The 19,473-nt window shown below is 43.6% G+C and overlaps 1 protein-coding gene across 1 annotated transcript in view; it reads left to right on the top strand.

The window, feature by feature from the left end:
• LOC124622786 (myrosinase 1-like) overlaps positions 1-9,772 on the top strand; it is a 116,836-nt gene extending 107,064 nt beyond the window's left edge. Inside the window, exon 7 of the mRNA XM_047148579.1 lies at positions 9,737-9,772. Coding sequence (XP_047004535.1) covers positions 9,737-9,772 — 36 coding nt within the window. The remainder of the gene's footprint in view (positions 1-9,736) is intronic.
• The last annotated feature ends 9,701 nt before the right edge of the window (positions 9,773-19,473 follow it).

The following is a 19,473-nucleotide window of genomic DNA, read 5'->3' as shown; positions in this document are numbered from 1 at the left end:
AAATGGGAGATATGATACTGCGTGAAGAATTTGATAGAGCACTGAAAGACCTAAGTCGAAACAAGGCCCCGGGAGTAGACAACATTCCATTAGAACTACTGACAGCCTTGGGAGAGCCAGTCCTGACAAAACTCTACCATCTGGTGAGCAAAATGTATGAGACAGGCGAAACACCCTCAGACTTCAAGAAGAATATAATAATTCCAATCCCAAAGAAAGCAGGTGTTGACAGATGTGAAAATTACCGAACTATCAGTTTAATAAGTAACGGCTGCAAAAAACTAACGCGAATTCTGTACAAACGAATGGAAAAACTTGTAGAAGCCGACCTCGGGGAAGATCAGTTTGGATTCCGTAGAAATATGGGAACATGTGAGGGAAGACTGACCCTACGACTTATCTTAGAAGGTAGATTAAGACAAGGCAAACCTACGTTTCTAGCATTTGTAGACTTGGAGAAAGCTTTTGACAATGTTGACTGGAATAATCTCTTTCAAATTCTGGAGGTGGCAGGGGTAAAATACAGGGAGCGAAAGGCTATTTACAATTTGTACAGAAAGCAGATGGCAGTTATAAGAGTCGAGGGACATGAAAGGGAAGCAGTGGTTGGGAACGGAGTTAGAAAGGGTTGTAGCCTCTCCCCGATGTTATTCAATCTGTATATTGAGCAAGCAGTAAAGGAAACAAAAGAAAAATTCGGAGTAGGTATTAAAATCCATGGAGAAGAAATAAAAACCTTGAGGTTCGCCGATGACATTGTAATTCTGTCAGAGACAGCAAAGGACTTGGAAGAGCAATTGAACGGAATGGACAGTGTCTCGAAGGGAGGATATAAGATGACATCAACAAAAGCAAAACGAGAATAATGAAATGTAGTCGAATTAAGTCGGGCGATGCTGAGGGAATTAGATTAGGAAATGAGACACTTAAAATAGTAAAGGAGTTTTGCTATTTGGGGAGAAAAGTAACTGATGATGGTCGAAGTAGAGAGGATATAAAATGTAGACTGGCAATAGTAAGGAAAGCGTTTCTGAAGAAAAGAAATTTGTTAACATCGAGTATAGATTTAAATGTCAGGAAGTCGTTTCTGAAAGTATTTGTATGGAGTGTAGCCATGTATGGAAGTGAAACATGGACGATAAATAGTTTGGACAAGAAGAGAATAGAAGCCTTTGAAATTTGGTGCTACAGAAGAATGCTGAAGATTAGATGGGTAGATCACATAACTAATGAGGAGGTACTGAATAGGACTGGGGAGAAGAGAAGTTTGTGGCACAACTTGACTAGGAGAAGGGATCGGTTGGTAGGACATGTTCTGAGACATCAAGGGATCACCAATTTAGTATTGGAGGGCAGGGAGGAGGGTAAAAATCGTAGAGGGAGACCAAGAGACGAATACGCTAAACAGATACAGAAGGATGTAGGCTGCAGTAGGTACTGGGAGATGAAGAAGCTTGCACAGGATAGATTAGCATGGAGAGCTGCATCAAACCAGTCTCAGGACTGAAGACCACAACAACAACAACAGTTGGACATTACAACACCGAGGTGCAAAAAGTAGCGGCTGCCGGCCGCTGGTGGCCGAGCGGTTCTGGCGCTACAGTCTGGAACCGCGCGACCGCTACGGTCGCAGGTTCGAATCCTGCCTCGGGCATGGATGTGTGTGTTGTCCTTAGGTTAGTTAGGTTTAAGTAGTTCTAAGTTCTAGGGGACTTATGACCTCAGCAGTTGAGTCCCATAGTGCTCAGAGCCATTTGAACCATTTGAAAGTAGCGGCTAACGCTTGACATTAAGTTCTGGACTTCACGAAAAGCTAAACACGATCCACCGTATTGTCAAAATGATTGAGTCTCGACAGTTGGAAGTGGTATGAAGTAGACTCCGTAGCTGATAACGGAGAATGATAATGCCTGCAACATCGTCAAATCCAGCGCAGCTGGAAACTTGCCAGAACAGATGGTCTCCCCTCCGAATTTCACTTCACATATTGCGCTATTATCGGCTACACCGTCACAGATGTCGTCAGTGATGTAATCGGCGCTACAGAGGGATATATTCCTCATCCCAAGGTAGAAAGGCACGCTGCGCAAAGTAGAACATTACAAACCGGTCACGCTATTAATCATTGATTACGAAATAGCAGTGATATGCGTTGCCGGCAAAATTAAACCGATGATGGAGAAGATAATAAGTCCACACCAAATCTGAGTCCCACCCACCAGGATCATCTTCGAGGCCATAGCCGAGTACAGAGAAGTGACCTGTCAAACCGGCAACCGTGTCGATGGACTTCCAGAAGCCGCGTGACCGTGTAAGCCACAACTTTGTGTGCAAAGCTCTCGAAAATACTTCGGACTCGGAGGAATGTTTCCTACGACTTATAAAGAATATCCGAACAAGCGCCACGTCCAAAGCGACAATAAATGGCGAAAGTAGAACGACGATACCGATCCAGAGATCAGTGACACAAGGCAGCCCGCTTTCTATGTCACTGTACATCATAGCACTGGACCCAATTCTGCATCACAGCCACAGCAACAGCAGCGGAATCACGCTGCTGGGCAAAACTGCAGACGACATGGGCTTCTTTATACGAGAAAAAGGCAGATAAAGGATAGAAGAAGCTCTGCAAACATTCGAACAGGCAGCAGAGGCAAAATTAAATCCGAGGAATGTGGTTCTGCTACCGATCGGGAACAAAATACTAACAGAAAACTGCAGATAGTGCATGGTAGTAGAAACGCAGAAGTATTCATGACTAACTGAAATCCGGTTTCACAGGACAGAGCGGATCAGGTTGTGGAAAGGAACCAAGGTCAATTACTGTTAGTTATTCAAGAACACACGCCGGCCGGAGTGGCAGAGCGGTTCTGGCGCTACAGTCTGGAACCGCGCGACCACTATGGTCGCAGGTTCGAATCCTGCCTCGGGCATGGATGTGCGTGATGTCCTTAGGTTAGTTAGGTTTAAGTAGTTCTAAGTTCTAGGGGACTGATGACCACAGCAGTTAAGTCCCATAGTGCTCAGAGCCATTTGAACCATTTGAACCAAGAATACACAACTTTATTCCTCAAACCAATGGACAGTTTTCTCTTTCAAACAGCAAAGATCAATTCACGCCTGAGGGCCCGAGTAACTTCTCCAGAATAAGTTTAAATGATTCCTTTTAAAACACCAGGATTTAGAGTAACGGCTGAAGGCCTCAAGTAAAATTGCAATATCTTCTCGGCTAAAGGCCGAAATAATATTTCAGATCAGATAAGGAATTTCTTTAAAAGCCAAGCATTTACAAATTTACATCTGCATCTACATTTATACTCCGCAAGCCACCCAACGGTGTGTGGCGGAGGGTTCTTTACGTGCCACTGTCATTACCTCCCTTTCCTGTTCGAGTCGCGTATGGTTCGCGGGAAGAACGACTGCCGGAAAGCCTCCGTGCGCGCTCGAATCTCTCTAATTTTACATTCGTGATCTCCTCGGGAGGTATAAGTAGGGGGAAGCAATATATTCGAGACCTCATCCAGAAACACATCCTCCCGAAACCTGGACAGGAAGCTACACCGCGATGCAGAGCGCCTCTCTTGCAGAGTCTGCCACTTGAGTTTGCTAAACATCTCCGTAACGCTATCACGCTTACCTAATAACCCTGCGACAAAACGCGCCGCTCTTCTTTGGATCTTCTCTATCTCCTCTGTCAACCTTACCTGTTACGGATCACACACTGATGAGCAATACTCAAGTATAGGTCGAACGAGTGTTTTGTAAGCCACCTCCTTTGTTGATGGACTACATTTTCTGAGGACTCTCCCAATGAATCTCAACCTGGTACCCGCCTTACCAACAATTAATTTTATATGATCTTTCCACTTCAAATCGTTCCGTATGCATACTCCCACATACTTTACCGAAGTAACTGCTACTAGTGTTCGTTCCGCTATCATATAATCATACAGTAAAGGATCCTTCTTTCTATGTATTCGCAATACATTACATTTGTCTATGTTAAGGGTCAGTTGCCACTCCCTGCACCAAGTGCCTATCCGCTGCATGTCTTCCAGCATTTCGCTGCAATTTTCTAATGCTGCAACTTCTCTGTATACTACAGCATCATCCGCGAAAAGCTGCATGGAACTTCCGACACTATCTACTAGATCATTTATACATATTGTGAAAAGCAATGGTCCCATAACACTCCCCTGTGGCACGCCAGAGGTTACTTTAACGTCAGTAGACGTCTCTCCATTGAGAGCAACATGCAACGTTCTGTTTGCTAAAAACTCTTCAATCCAGCCACGCAGCTGGTCTGATTTTCGGTAGGCTCTTACTTTGTTTATCAGGCGACAGTGTGGAACTGTATCGAACGCCTTCCGGAAGTGAAGGAAAATGGCATCTACCTGGGAGTCTGTATCTAATATTTTCTGGGTCTCATGAACAAATAAAGCGAGTTGGGTCTCACACGATCGCTGTTTCCGGAATCCGTGTTGATTCCTACAGAGTAGATTCTGGGTTTCCAGGTATGACATGATATGCGAGCAAAAAATTCTACAACAAATCGATGTTTACGCATGTCTTACGCATCTGCTCGACGACCCTTCTTGAAAACTGGAACTACCTGCGCTCTTCTCCAATCATTTGGAACCTTCCGTTCCTCTAGAGACTAGCGGTACTTTGCCGTTAGAAGGGGGGTCAAGTTCTTTCGCGTACTCTGGGTAGAATCGAATTTGTATCTCGTCAGGTCCAGTGGACTTTCCTCTGTTGAGTGATTTCAGTTGTTTTTCTATTCCTTGGACACTTATTTCGATGTCAGCCATATTTTCGTTCGTGCGAGGATTTAGAGAAGGAACTGCAGTGCGGTCTTCCTCTGTGAAACAGTTTCGGAAAAAGGTGTTTAGCATTTCAGCTTTATGCGTGTCATCCTCTGTTTCAATGCCAATGCAATTTTGGCTAAAGGCCACATTATGGGAAATTCCAATTTTCTTCGGCTCAAAGCTCAATAATTTTTTTAGATAATAAAAGAGAGGCTTTAAGGATAAGCTTTTACACAGTATAACAGAAAAACGTCTTAAGAAAACATGAAGCATCTTGTCGGCTGAAGGCCCAAGTAATTACTCAAGAATAATTAAAGACAACTTTAAGATAAACATTTAGTACAGAACACGGCTGAAGGCCGTTTCAAGAATGCAAGATAATTAAAGAGAAACCTTCGGACAAGTATTTACATATTAAGGCCACAGATTCAGAAAGAAACGCGGCCGAAGGCCTAAATACAGAGCAACAAGAATTTTAAATAATACACGAGTGAAGGCCTAAGCTTAAAATAGTTGTCATGAAGTTCGGCTGAAGGCCATATACTAAACATAAAACAGACAATATTAATACACAGCTGAAGGCCTGGCACCGTACCTGCGACCAAATAAAATGACAATCACAAACAACTAGCGGTGGTGCTCTGGAGTGTTCCAAGGGTCGGCCTGGGGAGGAAACTCTAAGCACAGTTTAGGTGAGACAGGCAGTCAAGCGTAACACTAAACAATCGGGTGGCAGCACGACCAAGGGACGGCTGAAGAAACAACCAACAGCCTAATCAATTCCCTTCCACCCTAAACGCTCGCTGCTCTATTTCAACCGACCGACTGACTACTCCAGAACGCAGACAGCATTCATCTGCTCAGTGGAAATTACAGAAGCTACACACGCTTCACACACAGAGAGTTTCCACAAGCGGTCGGCGAACAAATACACGTTGTCCGATGAGACGACCGACCGAACGACCAACCGAGGTCGTTCCCCCTCAAGTTACGTGTGTCGGCAACGGTCTGGCGAGTCTTGGCCGTCCGAAGCTGACTGCAGCTCCAACCCGACTTAACTCCATGTCCGTTCGGAATTCGGAGACACGGCGACCCGGGCTCAATGGCTTGGACCCACCCAAGCAGAGGGAATACTTGCCCATTGGGCACCTGACATCTCCGCACCAGGAAGGAACCGACCCACGTCCGGCAAGATAACCAAGTGACGAGGCCCAGAAACAGTCAAATGACCAAATACACGTCGCCCGATGAGACGACCAACCGAACGACCAACCAGCGGTCGTCCCGCTCCAATCTCCTTCCGTCGGACGGTTCATGTGTGTGGCCAGCGGTCGGCAAGTTAACCTCACAGGCGCTCCGTCCCGACTGCTGCTCCAGCCCCGAATTAACTGCTGCTGCGCCCCGACTGAGCTCCCAACTGAACTGTAGACACACGAAGACCCGGAAACACTAGCAGTCGCTCCAGAGATATTACGCCGGTGCACTTATTGATAAGCGCTGCTGCTGCCACTCACGCGCAAGCAAACCAGCAACCTAGTGATGCCAGTAAATCGAATTAAAAGAAAAAAACGAGGCACCATAAAAACAAGATGACTAGCAGTAAACAGCATGAGCGCGAGCCGCACAGGGGTCAGTAACTGTATGTGTGTCTGTAGAATATGGCTGCTCATAATTATAAAGCGGTACCATATACGACAAGAGGGCTAGCGAGAACCAATGCGAACGGAGAATTGATTTCCTGTAGAAGGCAAAGCTAATAAATGAACGGTTACTGTCAAAAGTGTGCCGGTCGATGTGGCCGAGCGGATCTAGACGCTTGAGTCTGGAACCACGCGACCGCTATGGTCACAGGTTCGAATCCTGCCTCGGGAATGGATGTGAGTGATGTCCTTAGGTTAGTTAGGTTTAAGTAGTTCTAAGGGGACTGATGACCTCAGATGTTAAGTCCCATAGTGCTCAGAGCCATTTGAACCATCTGAACCTGAAGGACAGCGCCCTCACTAAACAGGTAGAACCGACGTGGTACAACGTCATCAACAACATAGCGCCGACCAAACGCCAAACTGGTATCCAAAAATCTGAGGCCGTTCGAAAAAATGTCACACCCGCGACAGAGCACCGATTCCAGTGCGGAGACGCGGCGACGACGTGGAAAACATGCTGAGAATAGTAGCAGTGGTAAACAGAACCGTCCCAGAGAACACAAACAGTGAGATAGAACACCTTTTCCGCGGCAAACTGCACAGTCGGTAATAGAACTGACACACACAGTTAAAATAGAATACCTCTCGTACCTATGGGAGGAGCGCAGAAAGGCCACGTTTTCCAGACGTTACAGGGAAGATCTAGCGAACACCACGGATATCCCTGGAGACGGTCCTCAGAAAAGCCATCCCGCCCCTGCCGGCTAAGGCAGCGGCCACCCCCGCCTCCTCCTACTGACGTTGATGGTAGCAAATAATGGTCTCAAACTAAGGACCCAACCAAACAGGTTTAGAGGACTCTCGTAATAAAACTCAGAGGATGATAAAATACAAGACAAAAACTTAAGCATCCAGAATACAAGCAAAACGAACTCTTAGCACAAAGTAAAAGTAAGCAAATACAAAACGAAAATTTGAAAGGAAAAACTGGAATAAAATGTAATCCCAATTTTATTTTACTTCGTTTAAGTGCAGCTTACCGCCATGTGGAGGACTCGGGTTCGACTCGTGCTACTGCCACGGATTTTTCCTTGATGGGGAAGGCTGGAACGGAATAATACGCCTTGTGAGGCCAGTCGAGGAGCTGCTTGGTCGAGTAGTGGCGGCTCCAGGTTACGGAAACTGACAACGTCCGGGAACCGATGTGCTGAGCCCACGGGCCTCCGCACCACATCCAGCGACGCCATTGGCGGAGGGAGGATCAGACGGCGATCGCTCGGTACAGATCGGTCTTTGCGGCCTGTGGACGGAGTTTACGTCGCGTACTGTCGCATCTACTTAGTTCAAGCCTGCAGATTTCTAATGCAGACTGCTGTTGTGCCTATCCGTGTCAGAGACATCAATGGACTGCACTCACGTATTGGCTTTCTCCACGTCGCAACCGGTGCCCATATCGAGAAACTGTAATGTGAGTTCAAAACTGGCAGGGGTGTGCTATCTACTGATATGTGTTTATTTTCTGTACGTCTTGCAGTTTTCGCACAGTCGTCTTCTGAAAACCCGTCAGTACTCGTGAATAAACCTGCATACTGCTCAGGAGAGCGGGATTCATATCAGGTACATATATCAGAGCGTGTATAAAGAATGGCAGTAGGAATGGTACATAAACATTTGCCTAGGTTAGAGTCAAGCAAAAATATGTGGCAAAAAAACTCATACGTATATATACATACAGGGTGAGTCACAAACTATTGCCACCAAGAATAACTCCGGAAGTATGATAGTAGCTGAAAAGTTTGGCCGACAAAAGTTGCATGGTACAACGGGGGCCATTGTATGCTAGGTGGGGTCGCTTCAGAGATATGGAGTTCAACTTCGTTTTTTTATATGGGACGTTATAGTTTGGGACTTATTTTCTGGTAGTGGCTATCGAGACGAATCCAGTGATGTGTAACAGTAAGGTATTTGAAGGTCAACGAAGGTCACAAAGGTGGCATGAACGTCATTTACAGAAGGTGTTTGAAGCGATGAACACTGGTATCAGTGCACTGGTGCAATCTTCTTATCATGGATTGAGTGTTATTCCTTATCACATCTCTTCAAATGGACTTTCATGTCACCTTTTTGACGTTCGTTGCCCTTCAAAGACCTCACTACACATCACTGGATTCGTCTCGATAGCCGCTCTCAGAAAATTATACCAAACTATAGCATCCCACTTAAAAAAAAAAAAAAAATTGACCCTCATATCTCTGACGCGACCCGACCTAGTAACAAAAAACCAACGTCATATTATGGTTCCAGTTGTACCACGCAACATTTTTCCCACAAACTTTTCAGCTACTGTCATAGTTTCGGAGTTTGGAAAAAATTGGAAATCTGTGCCAAGTTCTATGGGACCAAACTGCCGAGGTCATCGGTCTCTAGACTTACTCACTACTTAATCTAATTTGAACTAACTTACGCTAAGGACAACACACACACCCATGCCCGAGGGAGGACTCGAACCTCCGACGGAGGGAGCCGCGCGAACCGTGCAAGGTGCCCTAGACCGCACGGCTACCCCGCTCCGCTGAAGAGTTTATGAAGATAAAATAAGGCTAACAATAGACATGTGTGTATTGACAATCTTACTGTACATTTGGTTTATTTCTCTCTCTCTCTCTCTCTCTCTCTCTCTCTCTCTCTCTGCGTGTGTGTGTGTGTGTGTGTGTGTGTGTGTGTGTGTGTATCTCGTATTAAAAGCGCATGTCGCATAATACTGTAATATTTTTACACAGGGTAAAGCTCTGAGTGTACGAGGTGGATTTCAGCAGTCCAAACAGAACGAGAACCCCCAAGGATTCGGCCGCCTTCATAGCAGAAGTCTACGGAAGCGGGCAGCTTCCAGAACAGTACATTTAGTAGAAAGTGCCCATGGATTGGTATAAGAGTGAAATGAGTTGTAAGCGAAATTTGACTCTAAATTCTGTTGAAAGACTGAGGTAATTTTTTAATATAAAAACAGCATAAATAAACTAATTAGAAGAAACACAAATGCTTTATTTCTATCCTTGTTATCAGAGGCACTTCAGTCATTGTTACACTGTCACGCAGATATGTATATTGAACTAACTGACTCTACAATGTATATAATTAATGGGGCGTAAGAAGACCTTAGAGCTGTCACACTGAGTCAAGAAAATGGTACACACAACTCAGTTGCTACAGTACTCTTCAGAACGGTGTTCATATATTCCTCCATAACTCATGAGTGAGAGTGATATACATTTTTCTGTTCCACAGGTGACCATAACAACGTACGCATCTGAACGCATCTGAACGTATATGTTCTCGAGTCCAGAGTGGCATTAATACTATTGACTGGAGTTATGAGGACTTTCAAATTGCTTACGTATTAAGGAAGTACAATTTAAACACTTAGCCAGCCTTACCTCTCAATTTAATTTTCAACATCCTACCGTCACGTTAATTTCGTTTCCAGTTCTTACATCTCCGTACTTCATACTTTTTGTGTACACACAGGGCTGTGATCGAGAAAAACTCTATCAACATCCTTACCGTAAAAGTTACGTCAATATTTGATACAAGCAGACACATGTCTCCGACAATTTCCTTCGCCTCTTCCAATTGATGTCCGCTGCCTCCGCTGCTTCCTCTTTATTCTGTAGTTTAATTTCATTACATACAGAATTTCTTGACCTCTGATACTCTAGCATTCACAAAAAGTTACTATTCACGTCATCCGCAAACATTCGCATTGTAATTCACGTTCCTCGCACTTAATTTACTGTTTCGAAAATCTCCATAAGCGTATACATCAATTAACAGTGCCGACAAGCAATATCAGCACTTCCACACTGAATTTTACAAGGGTTCTTTAAACAAGTGTTCTGATGTTGTAGTCTTCACTCCGAATAACGACACAGAATATCCTGTCATGGATGGCTGCGTCAAATCACCCTCTTCATCTCTGCATAACTACTGTGACCTACGTCCACTTTAACCTGCTTACTGTATTAAATCATTGGTCTCCCCCAGTCCACCCTTCCCCCCTCTCACCTCAGCATTGCCCCCCCCCCCCATTAGCAAACTCACTTTTCCTTGAGGCATAAGGACGTTTCGTACCAAGCGATGCCTTCTTTTAGTGTTTTCCCATGAATCTCTCATTTCTACCCAGTTCTCTTCAATAGATCCTTTTTAGTTATCCAACTCACCCATCAACTCTTCAGCATTCTCCCGTAAAATCTCATTTCAAAAGCTTATATTTCTTTTTCACTCTTCGGAAAAAGACTTCCTAACACTTAAATTTATATTCGATGTTAACAGTTTTCTCTTTTTCCGAAACGCTTTACTTGGTATTCGCAGTCTACATATTATATCATACTTACTTTGCTCATCATCTACTCCTTAGAAAACCCATCTACTAGTCTTCTGTATTACTTCTTAATGTAATTCCACTCATCATGCCTGATTTAATCCGACTTCACCCCTATCATCTTTGTTTTACTACCGTAATGTTCATCGTATAATCTCTTTTCAAGACCATATCCGTTCCTTTCGACTGTTGTTCCAAGTCTTTCACTGAACTGCAATGTCATCGGCAAATCTCAGAGCCGCGCGGGGTAGCCGCGTCTAGACGCGGCCCGTGCGGCTCCACACGTCGGAGGTTGGAGTCCTCCCTCGGGCGTGGGTGTGTGTGTTGCCCATAGCGCAAGTTAGTTTAAGTTAGATTAAGTAGTGTGTAGGCTTAGGTACCGATGACCTCAGCAGTTTGGTCCCATAAGACCTTAGAACAAATTTCCAAAATCTCAGAGCTGAATTCGATCCCTTTCCAAATTTCTCCTTGGTGTCCTTCACAGGCTGTTCCTCCAGTACACCGATTAAATAACGTTGTGGATACATAACGACCTCAGCTCACTCCATTCTCAACTGCTGCTCCCTTTTCATACCCTTTCACTCTTACAATGGCAAACTCACCTACTCGAGGTCGATTTCTACTAGTCTTATCATTCATACGTAAACAATTCTTATCAGTATTTTGCAACCATGACTTATTAAACTGATAGTTTGATAATATTCCAATTACAAAAAGGACAGTTATGAATTATCACATTCTTCCTGAACTATGACGGTGTTCCGTCTCTCTCATATATCATGCGCATCATGTGGAACAGTGTTGTCAATATTGGCTCTCCCAGGGATCTCAGTAATTATGTGGAGCTGTCATCTATCCAGCGGTTTCATTCGACTTAGGACTTTCAGTGGTCTGTCAGATCCTTCTTGCAGTATCATATATCGCTTCTCATAATCGTCTACTTCCGCTTTCTGTAATATTGTCTTCAAGTTCGTTTTCATTGTTCAGAAATTTTACATCTTCCATCCACCTTTTATCCTTCCCCGATTTGCTTTTTACTAGCTTGCCATCTAAGCTCTTGACATTGGTAGGACACTATTCTGTTTAGAATCAGACTACTTTAGCAAGTAGCTTTTAACATACCCTGTTTTGTGAAACCCACGCCCTACCATAGAGGCCGGCCACGGTGGCCGAGCGGTTCTAGGCGCTTCAGTCCGGAACCGCGCTACTGCTACGGCCGAGGTTAGAATCCTGCCTCGGGCATGGATGTGTGTGATGTCCTTAGGTTAGTTAGGTTTAAGTAGTTCTGAGTTCTAGGGGACTGGTGACCTCAGATGTTAAGTCCCATAGTGCTCAGAGCCATTTGAACCATTTAGCCCTACCATAGACAAAATTATTATTCGTATAATTAATTAAAAAATGTTATCCGTACAGTTCAACTTTACATTAATAGTGCAATGGTACTTAGCAGGGATAGCATTAGAACGTCCAACACAAGTGATCACGAAAAATTATCTCTAATATTTCAACAATTGTGAATGTTTTTTAGCAGCTCGACTCATAGTCGGTCACCATGCACTGGGGATGTAAACCCCGTTTTGTGATTATACATCTACATCTGAATCTGCAATAGAGACTCCGCAAGCCACCGTACAGTGTGTGGCGGAGGGTACACTGTACCACTACTAGCCATTTTTTTCCCTGTTCCAATCGAAAATTGAGCGAAGGAGAAACGACTACCTGAATGCTTCCGTATGAGCCATAATTTCTCGTATCTTATCTTCGTAGTCCTCACGCGCAATGTGTGCTGGCGGCAGTAGAATCGTTGTGCAGTCAGCTTCAAATGCCGGTTCTCTGAATTTTCTCTATAGTGTTCCTCGAAAAGAACTCCGCCTTCCCTACAGGGATTCTATTTGAGTTCCCGAAACATATGCGTAATACTAGCGTGTTGTACGAACCTACTGGTAATAAATCCAGCAGCCCACCTCTGAACTGCTTCGATGTCTTCCTTTAATCCGAGCAGTATTCAAGTATAGGTCGAACCAGTGTTCTATATGTGGTCTCCTTTACAGATGAACCACACTTTCCTAAGATTCTCCCAATACACCGAAGTCGACCATTTGCCTTCCCCACCACAGTCCTTACATACTCGTTCAACACATATCGCTTTACAACGTTACGCCCAGATAGTTAAACGATGTGACTGTGTCAAACAGATGGCTATTAATGCTGTATCCGAACGTAACGAATTTTTTTTTTACACATCCGCGTTAACTAACATTTTTTCTACGTTTAGAGCTAGCTGCTATCATCTTGTATCGTATCCTGCTTCAGTCACTCAACTTCAATACCTTACCGTATACCACAGCATCAACAGCAAACAACCGCAGACTGCTGCTCACCCCGTCCGCCAAATAAGTTGTGCATATAGAGAGAGCAACAGTGGACTTTGGGGCACCCCTTACGATACCCTTGTCTGTGATGAACACTCGCCGTCGGGAAAACATACTGGGTTATATTACTTAAGAAATCTTCGAGCCACTCACATGTCTGTGAACTTATATGATTTGCTCGTACCTTCTACCTTCGTTAACAGCCTGTCAAACACTTTCCGGAAATCTAGAACTATGGAATCCGCCTGTTGCCCTTCATCCATAGTTCTCAGCATATCACGTGAGAAAAGGGCAAACCGAGTTTCGCTCGAGCGATGCTTTCCAAAACCATGCTGATTCGTGGACACAAGCTTCTCAGTCTCAAGAAAATTTGTTGTATTAGAACTGAGAATATGATCAAGGATTTTGCAGCAAACAGAAGTTAGGCAAATTGGTCTGCAGTTTTGTTGGTCCGTTCTTTTACCCTTCTTATATACAGGACTCACCTGCGCTTTTTTCTTATCGCTTGGGACTTTGAGCTGGGCAAGAGATTAACGATAAATGCAAGGGGCCAATGCCTTAGAGTACTCTTTGTAAAACCAAACTGGGATTCCATCCGGAGCTGGTGACGTATTTGCTTTGAAATCTTTTCGTTGATCCTTTATGCCAGGGATGCTTATTACTATGTAGTCCATACGGGTCCGTCAGTTGGTCAAATGACGGAATGTTTGTACAACTCTATTGTGTGAGCGATTTCTTGAACACGAAATTTAAAACTTCGGCTTTTGTTTTGTTATCTTCGACTGCTCCACCAGACTGGTTAACAAGGGACTGAATGGAAACCTTAGGCCTCCTTAGCGATCTTACATAGAACCAGAATGTCCTCGGGTTCTCTGCCAGATCTTTTGCTAGGGTGTGACGGTGGCAGTTGTATGCTTCGCACATAGATGTTTTCACAGATTCACGAATCTCTACTAACGTTCGCTTGTCGTCGTTTGTGCGTCCCTTTTTGAACATAGTGTGTAACAGCCTCTGTTTCCTTACCGTCTTCAGAATTTCGTTATTAAACCATGATAGGTCTTTTCCATTCTTCATCTACTTACTAGGCACATAACTCTCCAGACCATGAACTTTGCCAACAATCCTACGTCCATCTCACTGGAGCTAATGACGTACGTTCACTCTGTGAGATGCCAACAAACTGTTTGCCTGCTCTATTGAACAAAAACGCTCTCCTAGCCTTCTTAACTGATTTTTTAACTGTCATAACCATAGTTGCTATAATAAGATAATGATCGCTAATTTTGTTTCTATACTTACTTTGTCGGTAAGCTCCGGCATATTTGTAACTACAAGGTCTAAGATATTTCCACTGCATGTTGTCTGCTGGCTAGCTGCTCAAAACGTGTTTAAAAGTATTTCGCACGACTGTCTTTTTGTACCTCCCGCAATGAATCCATAGACATTCCAGTCTTTACTTGGTAGGCCAAAATTGCGTCCAAGTAGTTTTGCATGATCTGAGTATTTACTCGTTACTGACTTTCTCTTAATGACTCTAGAACTGTCACAGCGAAATCACATAGCATCCAGAAATTAACTTGGTGTCACCTACACCTGTTATAAGTGACCAAATAACTTCACTTTCAGATATTAAAAGAGTGAATACATACGCTTCCACTGAATCACGTACAGCGTCTCTACAGGTTTTATCAGCGTCATCTTATTTTCAGTAATGCATGCGTAAAACGGCATACGTGATGTTCAGAGTGCGGGACGCTGTCTTTGATGAGACAATAGTATGTGATAAACGTAAAATGAATCAATCAGTACAGCCATAGGTTATACCATACAGTGGAGAGCCAAAGAAATTGGTACACCTGCCTAATATCGTGTACTGCCCCCGCAAGCACGAAGAAGTGCCGCAAAGCTACCTGGCATGGACTCAGATCAATATATGAAGTAGTGTTCGAGGGTATTGACACCATGAATCCTGTCCATAAATCCGTAAGAGTAAGAGGGGTGGAGATCTCTTCTGAACAGCACGTTGAAAGGCATCCCATTTATGTTCAATAGTGTTCATGTCTGGGGAGACTGGTGGCCAGCGGATGTGTTTAAACTCAGAAGAGAGTACCAGGAACCACTCTGTAGCAATTCGGGACGTGTGGGGTGTCGTATTGTCCTGCTGGAATTGCCCAAGTCCGTCGAAATGCACAATGGACATGAATGGATACAAGTGATCAGACAGGACGCTTACATTCTTGCGACCTGTCAGATTCGTATCTAGACGTACCAGGATTCCTATATCATTCCACTTGCACACGCCCCATACCATTACAGCGCCTGCACCATCTTTAACAGTCCCCTGCTGACATGCAAGGTCCATGGATTCACGAGGTTGTCTCCATACCCGTACACGTCCATCCGCTCGATACAATTTGACACGAGACTCTTTCAACCAGGCAACATGTTTCCAGTCATCAACAGTCCAACGTCGGTCATGATGGGCCCAGGCGAGGCGTAAAGCTTTGTGTCGTGCAGTCATCAAGGGTATCCGGGTGGGCCTTCGGCTCCGAACGCGCATATCGATGATGTATGATTGAATGGTTCGCACTTGTTAATGGCGCAGCATTGAAATCTGCACCAATTTGCGGAAGGGTTGCACTTTTGTCACGTTGTATGTTTCTCTTCAGTCGTCGTCGGTCCCATTCTTGCAAGATCTTTTTCCGGGGGCAGCGATGTCGGAGATTTGATATTTTACCGGGTCCTGACATTCACGGTACACTTGTGAAATGGTCGTACCGGAAAATCCTCACTTCCTCGCTACCTCGGAGATGCTGTGCCCCATCGCTTGTGCGCCGACTATACCACCACGTTCAAACTCACTTACGTCTTGATAACCTGCCATTGTAGCAGCAGTAGCCGATCTAACAAATGCGCCAAACACTGCATCAGTCTAGCTAATGCAGTTAAGAAAAAAATAAATGTCCATGGAAAACAAAACAAAGAGAGAAGGTTTATGTCCGACAGCATGTAACTGAATTATTAAACCAAACAACAGAATAATACATGCACTCTGGGATCACAAACTGCACATGTTACGTAAATCCAATTGCATTATCATCATCTGAACAAAGTTTAATACACGATACAAAGCACTTAATATGCTAAAGTGAAGGGAAGAGTGCGTCGACTGCAGTACTCTTCGGATTAAGTGAGTAAAGTCGGATTCTGCATCAGGCCTCGTGGCTTCTGACCTCACAAAGACACAATGGATTAACAACGGCACGTGGAAAGGGAGTCTACTCAAGGTATTCCTGACAATTACGGAACGTGAATCAATAATGATTTAATTATGCAATGCAGTCGCCTCACGAATTATTAGCGAAATAATGCTGCCGATAGGCTGTGCCTACAGATAACTCCAGTAACGTGAATCTTCTCACTAAACAGCAACACTGCGAAAGCTGCTTGCGACACCTAACCTCCTCGACTCGCTGTCGTGCAAACCAGACCAGCCAGCAGCACAGTTCGAACAGAATGTGTTTGAAACCAAGTCATTGCGTGCATGCAGAGTGGCCTGCGCTTTCAGAAGGGGCCCAAGGCATGCTGCCCTCCGCCGTCAGAGACTAAACCTCCAAAGATACTCATGTTTGTAGCCGATGCTGGGTAAAGAATCATCCATGAAGCAATTCTGCGGCCACTATTTTGTGAAGAAATGAAAACAGAAGAAATATGAAACTGAGCATTGAAAGTGGTGAGTTAACTGGCAGTTTTCGAGATGCTTCTCTTTTCTCCAAAGGTTCTCTTTAACTCTTTATTTTATTTTGCCTGATTCATTTGTTGATTTTTATATTTTCACCTTACATCAGTTAAATTGAATATGTTGTGTATGATCCAAGGATTTGCACTGGGCCTTGTGTTTTTACCTAACTGACCTTTTTTAACTTCAAATGTAGGAACCATAAAGTAGGACAAGTCAAGAAGGTTGCTACTTGTGAAGCAAAATTACACATGACGATCGAATCGAGGAGGACATAAAAAGCAGACTAACGCAGGCAAGGCGGGTATTCCTGTCAAACTGAAATTTTGTATTATCAGACATCTGCCTTAATTTAAGGAAGTAATTTCTGAGAAGCATCGTAAGGAAGTTGAGCGTGGGACAGACAATTGAAGCGTTTGAGATGTGGAGATGCAGAAGGATGTTTAAAATTAGATGGAATGACAGAAGTGAACAGGTGCACCGAGGAATCCGTGAATGGGGAGGAACACGTGCAAAACATTGACAAGAAGAAGGTACACGATTACTGGACATATTCCTTGATGTAATGACGTAATAAATTCCTTGATACTTGACGGAACTGTAGAAGTCAAAAATGGTAGGGAAAAAACAGAGACACATGGGGTGCAAATGCAACTGTGAGATGAAGAAGTTGTCACAGGAAAGTAATTTGTGGCGAGCCACATCAAACCATACCGAAGACTGATGACGCAAACAAATAAATTAATAATTAATTAACAGATTAATTAATTAATAATAGGAATTGACAGGGGTGACTATCCAGGTCGAAATAATTATTTTCGTAGTATCAATATTTCTAATTTATTGCGCATGAGCACACTGCACAGGCCTAGTAACGTTCACACAAGCACATAAAAAGCATGTCTATTGCAAGTGTTTGTTTTCTGATAAAATTATATCTTCCCCTGTGTGGCGGAAAGCGTGACACTGGAAAACAACGCGTGACGCGGATGCAAGCTGAAACTGAAATTTTTTTGTTATGGTAATTTCGTTTACAAATTTGCCATGTTAATGGAGAATACGAGATGTTTATTAAAATTCAGCAAAAAATATGTAAGTGTTTGTATAGTGTTGGCAATAATAATAGCGCATTTTATTGTCAAAGGAGGAGTTTTACGACATCTGCAGATTGCGATCTGACACCCCGTTTTTAAACTATACTTTACCTTTCTTGCGATCTTGAGTGTGTGGAACTGAATGCATGATCGATTTTTGTAAGTCTTTGGTCCATCTGTCTATTAGTCTAGGTGCGATCGTACATCAATGGAAGTAGTTGTTATACATCATCAAATTTATAAAATTCGCTCCAGAATATGAATTAAGGCCATAACTTATGTACAGATATGACGAAATGCGGTTCATTTCTTGGCGTTTTCTGAAACATCTTTCGATAATATTCTGCTACGGTAGTCGTGAAGGCTTCACGCACTGCTCTCTTGACAGCAAAAGGCGTTACGTTCAGAATCTTTAGTCCTATCTTTTTTTACACCTCTCAGGCAGTAGTCGGATTTGTTGGAAGTGGAAGTTTCTTTACAGTGACTGTATACCATAGAGTATCCCATCCACCACAAGCTGTTGTTCTGGTAGTCACATGTCTGTCCAATGCATGGTCAAGCCATAGGTCCCGGGTTCGATTCCCGGCGGGGTCAGGGATTTTCTCTGCCTCGTGATGTCTGGGTGTTGTGTGATGTCCTTAGGTTAGTTAGGTTTAAGTAGTTCTAAGTTCTAGGGGACTGATGACCATAGATGTTAAGTCCCATAGTGCTCAGAGCCATTTCTTTTCTACATGCCACTGTCCTGAGCTAAAAGTTCCAGGTTCCTGATTCGGATACGACACAACTGCTTGTTTGTCTAGTTTACTAAATATACAGGGCGGACCATTTTAATTCATAAAGGGCAATAACTGGGGGTGGAGATGAGATACAGCAAAATGTTTTAGATAAAAGTTGCAAGTGGCAGAGACGGTCACGCATTGCTACTAATGGCCGTGACCTTGAACGTGATTTTCAAGGTGATTTGCAGGGTAAAGTGATTTTTTTAAACAGGAATCCTAATATTTGATTTACGATTAGAAAAGAACGGCAAATGTTACGTATAAAATGATAAGTTATTCCAGGTCATGACAAGGTGCAATCAAGGCGAAATAAGAAAATATGTTTTTAGTTCTAGTAGGGATTAACTCGGACTAGAAGAGAGACACAGCAAAATACAACGTTGGATGCAGATTGGGAGGGGCATGAGGGCTCTCGTATCATTACCAGTGACTGTAATTTTAGAGGTAATTATCGAAGGTCTTTCGATGGTTGGAAACCCCTATTTCTCCCGTCGAATTTGGAAAGAGCAAACATACATTTGAACTTTAAGTTTTAGTTAACTGTTTATTGGCAAAAATAATTACATCACAGAGTATAAATGTTATTGTTTGCAGGACAGAACAAACATAAATGAAATGTAGACAACTAATTTACAAGTCGTTGAAGGAGTCCCCTCGCCT

The sequence above is a fragment of the Schistocerca americana genome, chromosome 7 (assembly GCF_021461395.2).
Source record: "Schistocerca americana isolate TAMUIC-IGC-003095 chromosome 7, iqSchAmer2.1, whole genome shotgun sequence".
In the NCBI taxonomy this organism is placed as follows: domain Eukaryota; kingdom Metazoa; phylum Arthropoda; class Insecta; order Orthoptera; family Acrididae; genus Schistocerca; species Schistocerca americana.
The sequence above is the reverse complement of the archived record's forward strand: the minus strand, read 5'-3'. Positions and strand labels throughout refer to the sequence as shown.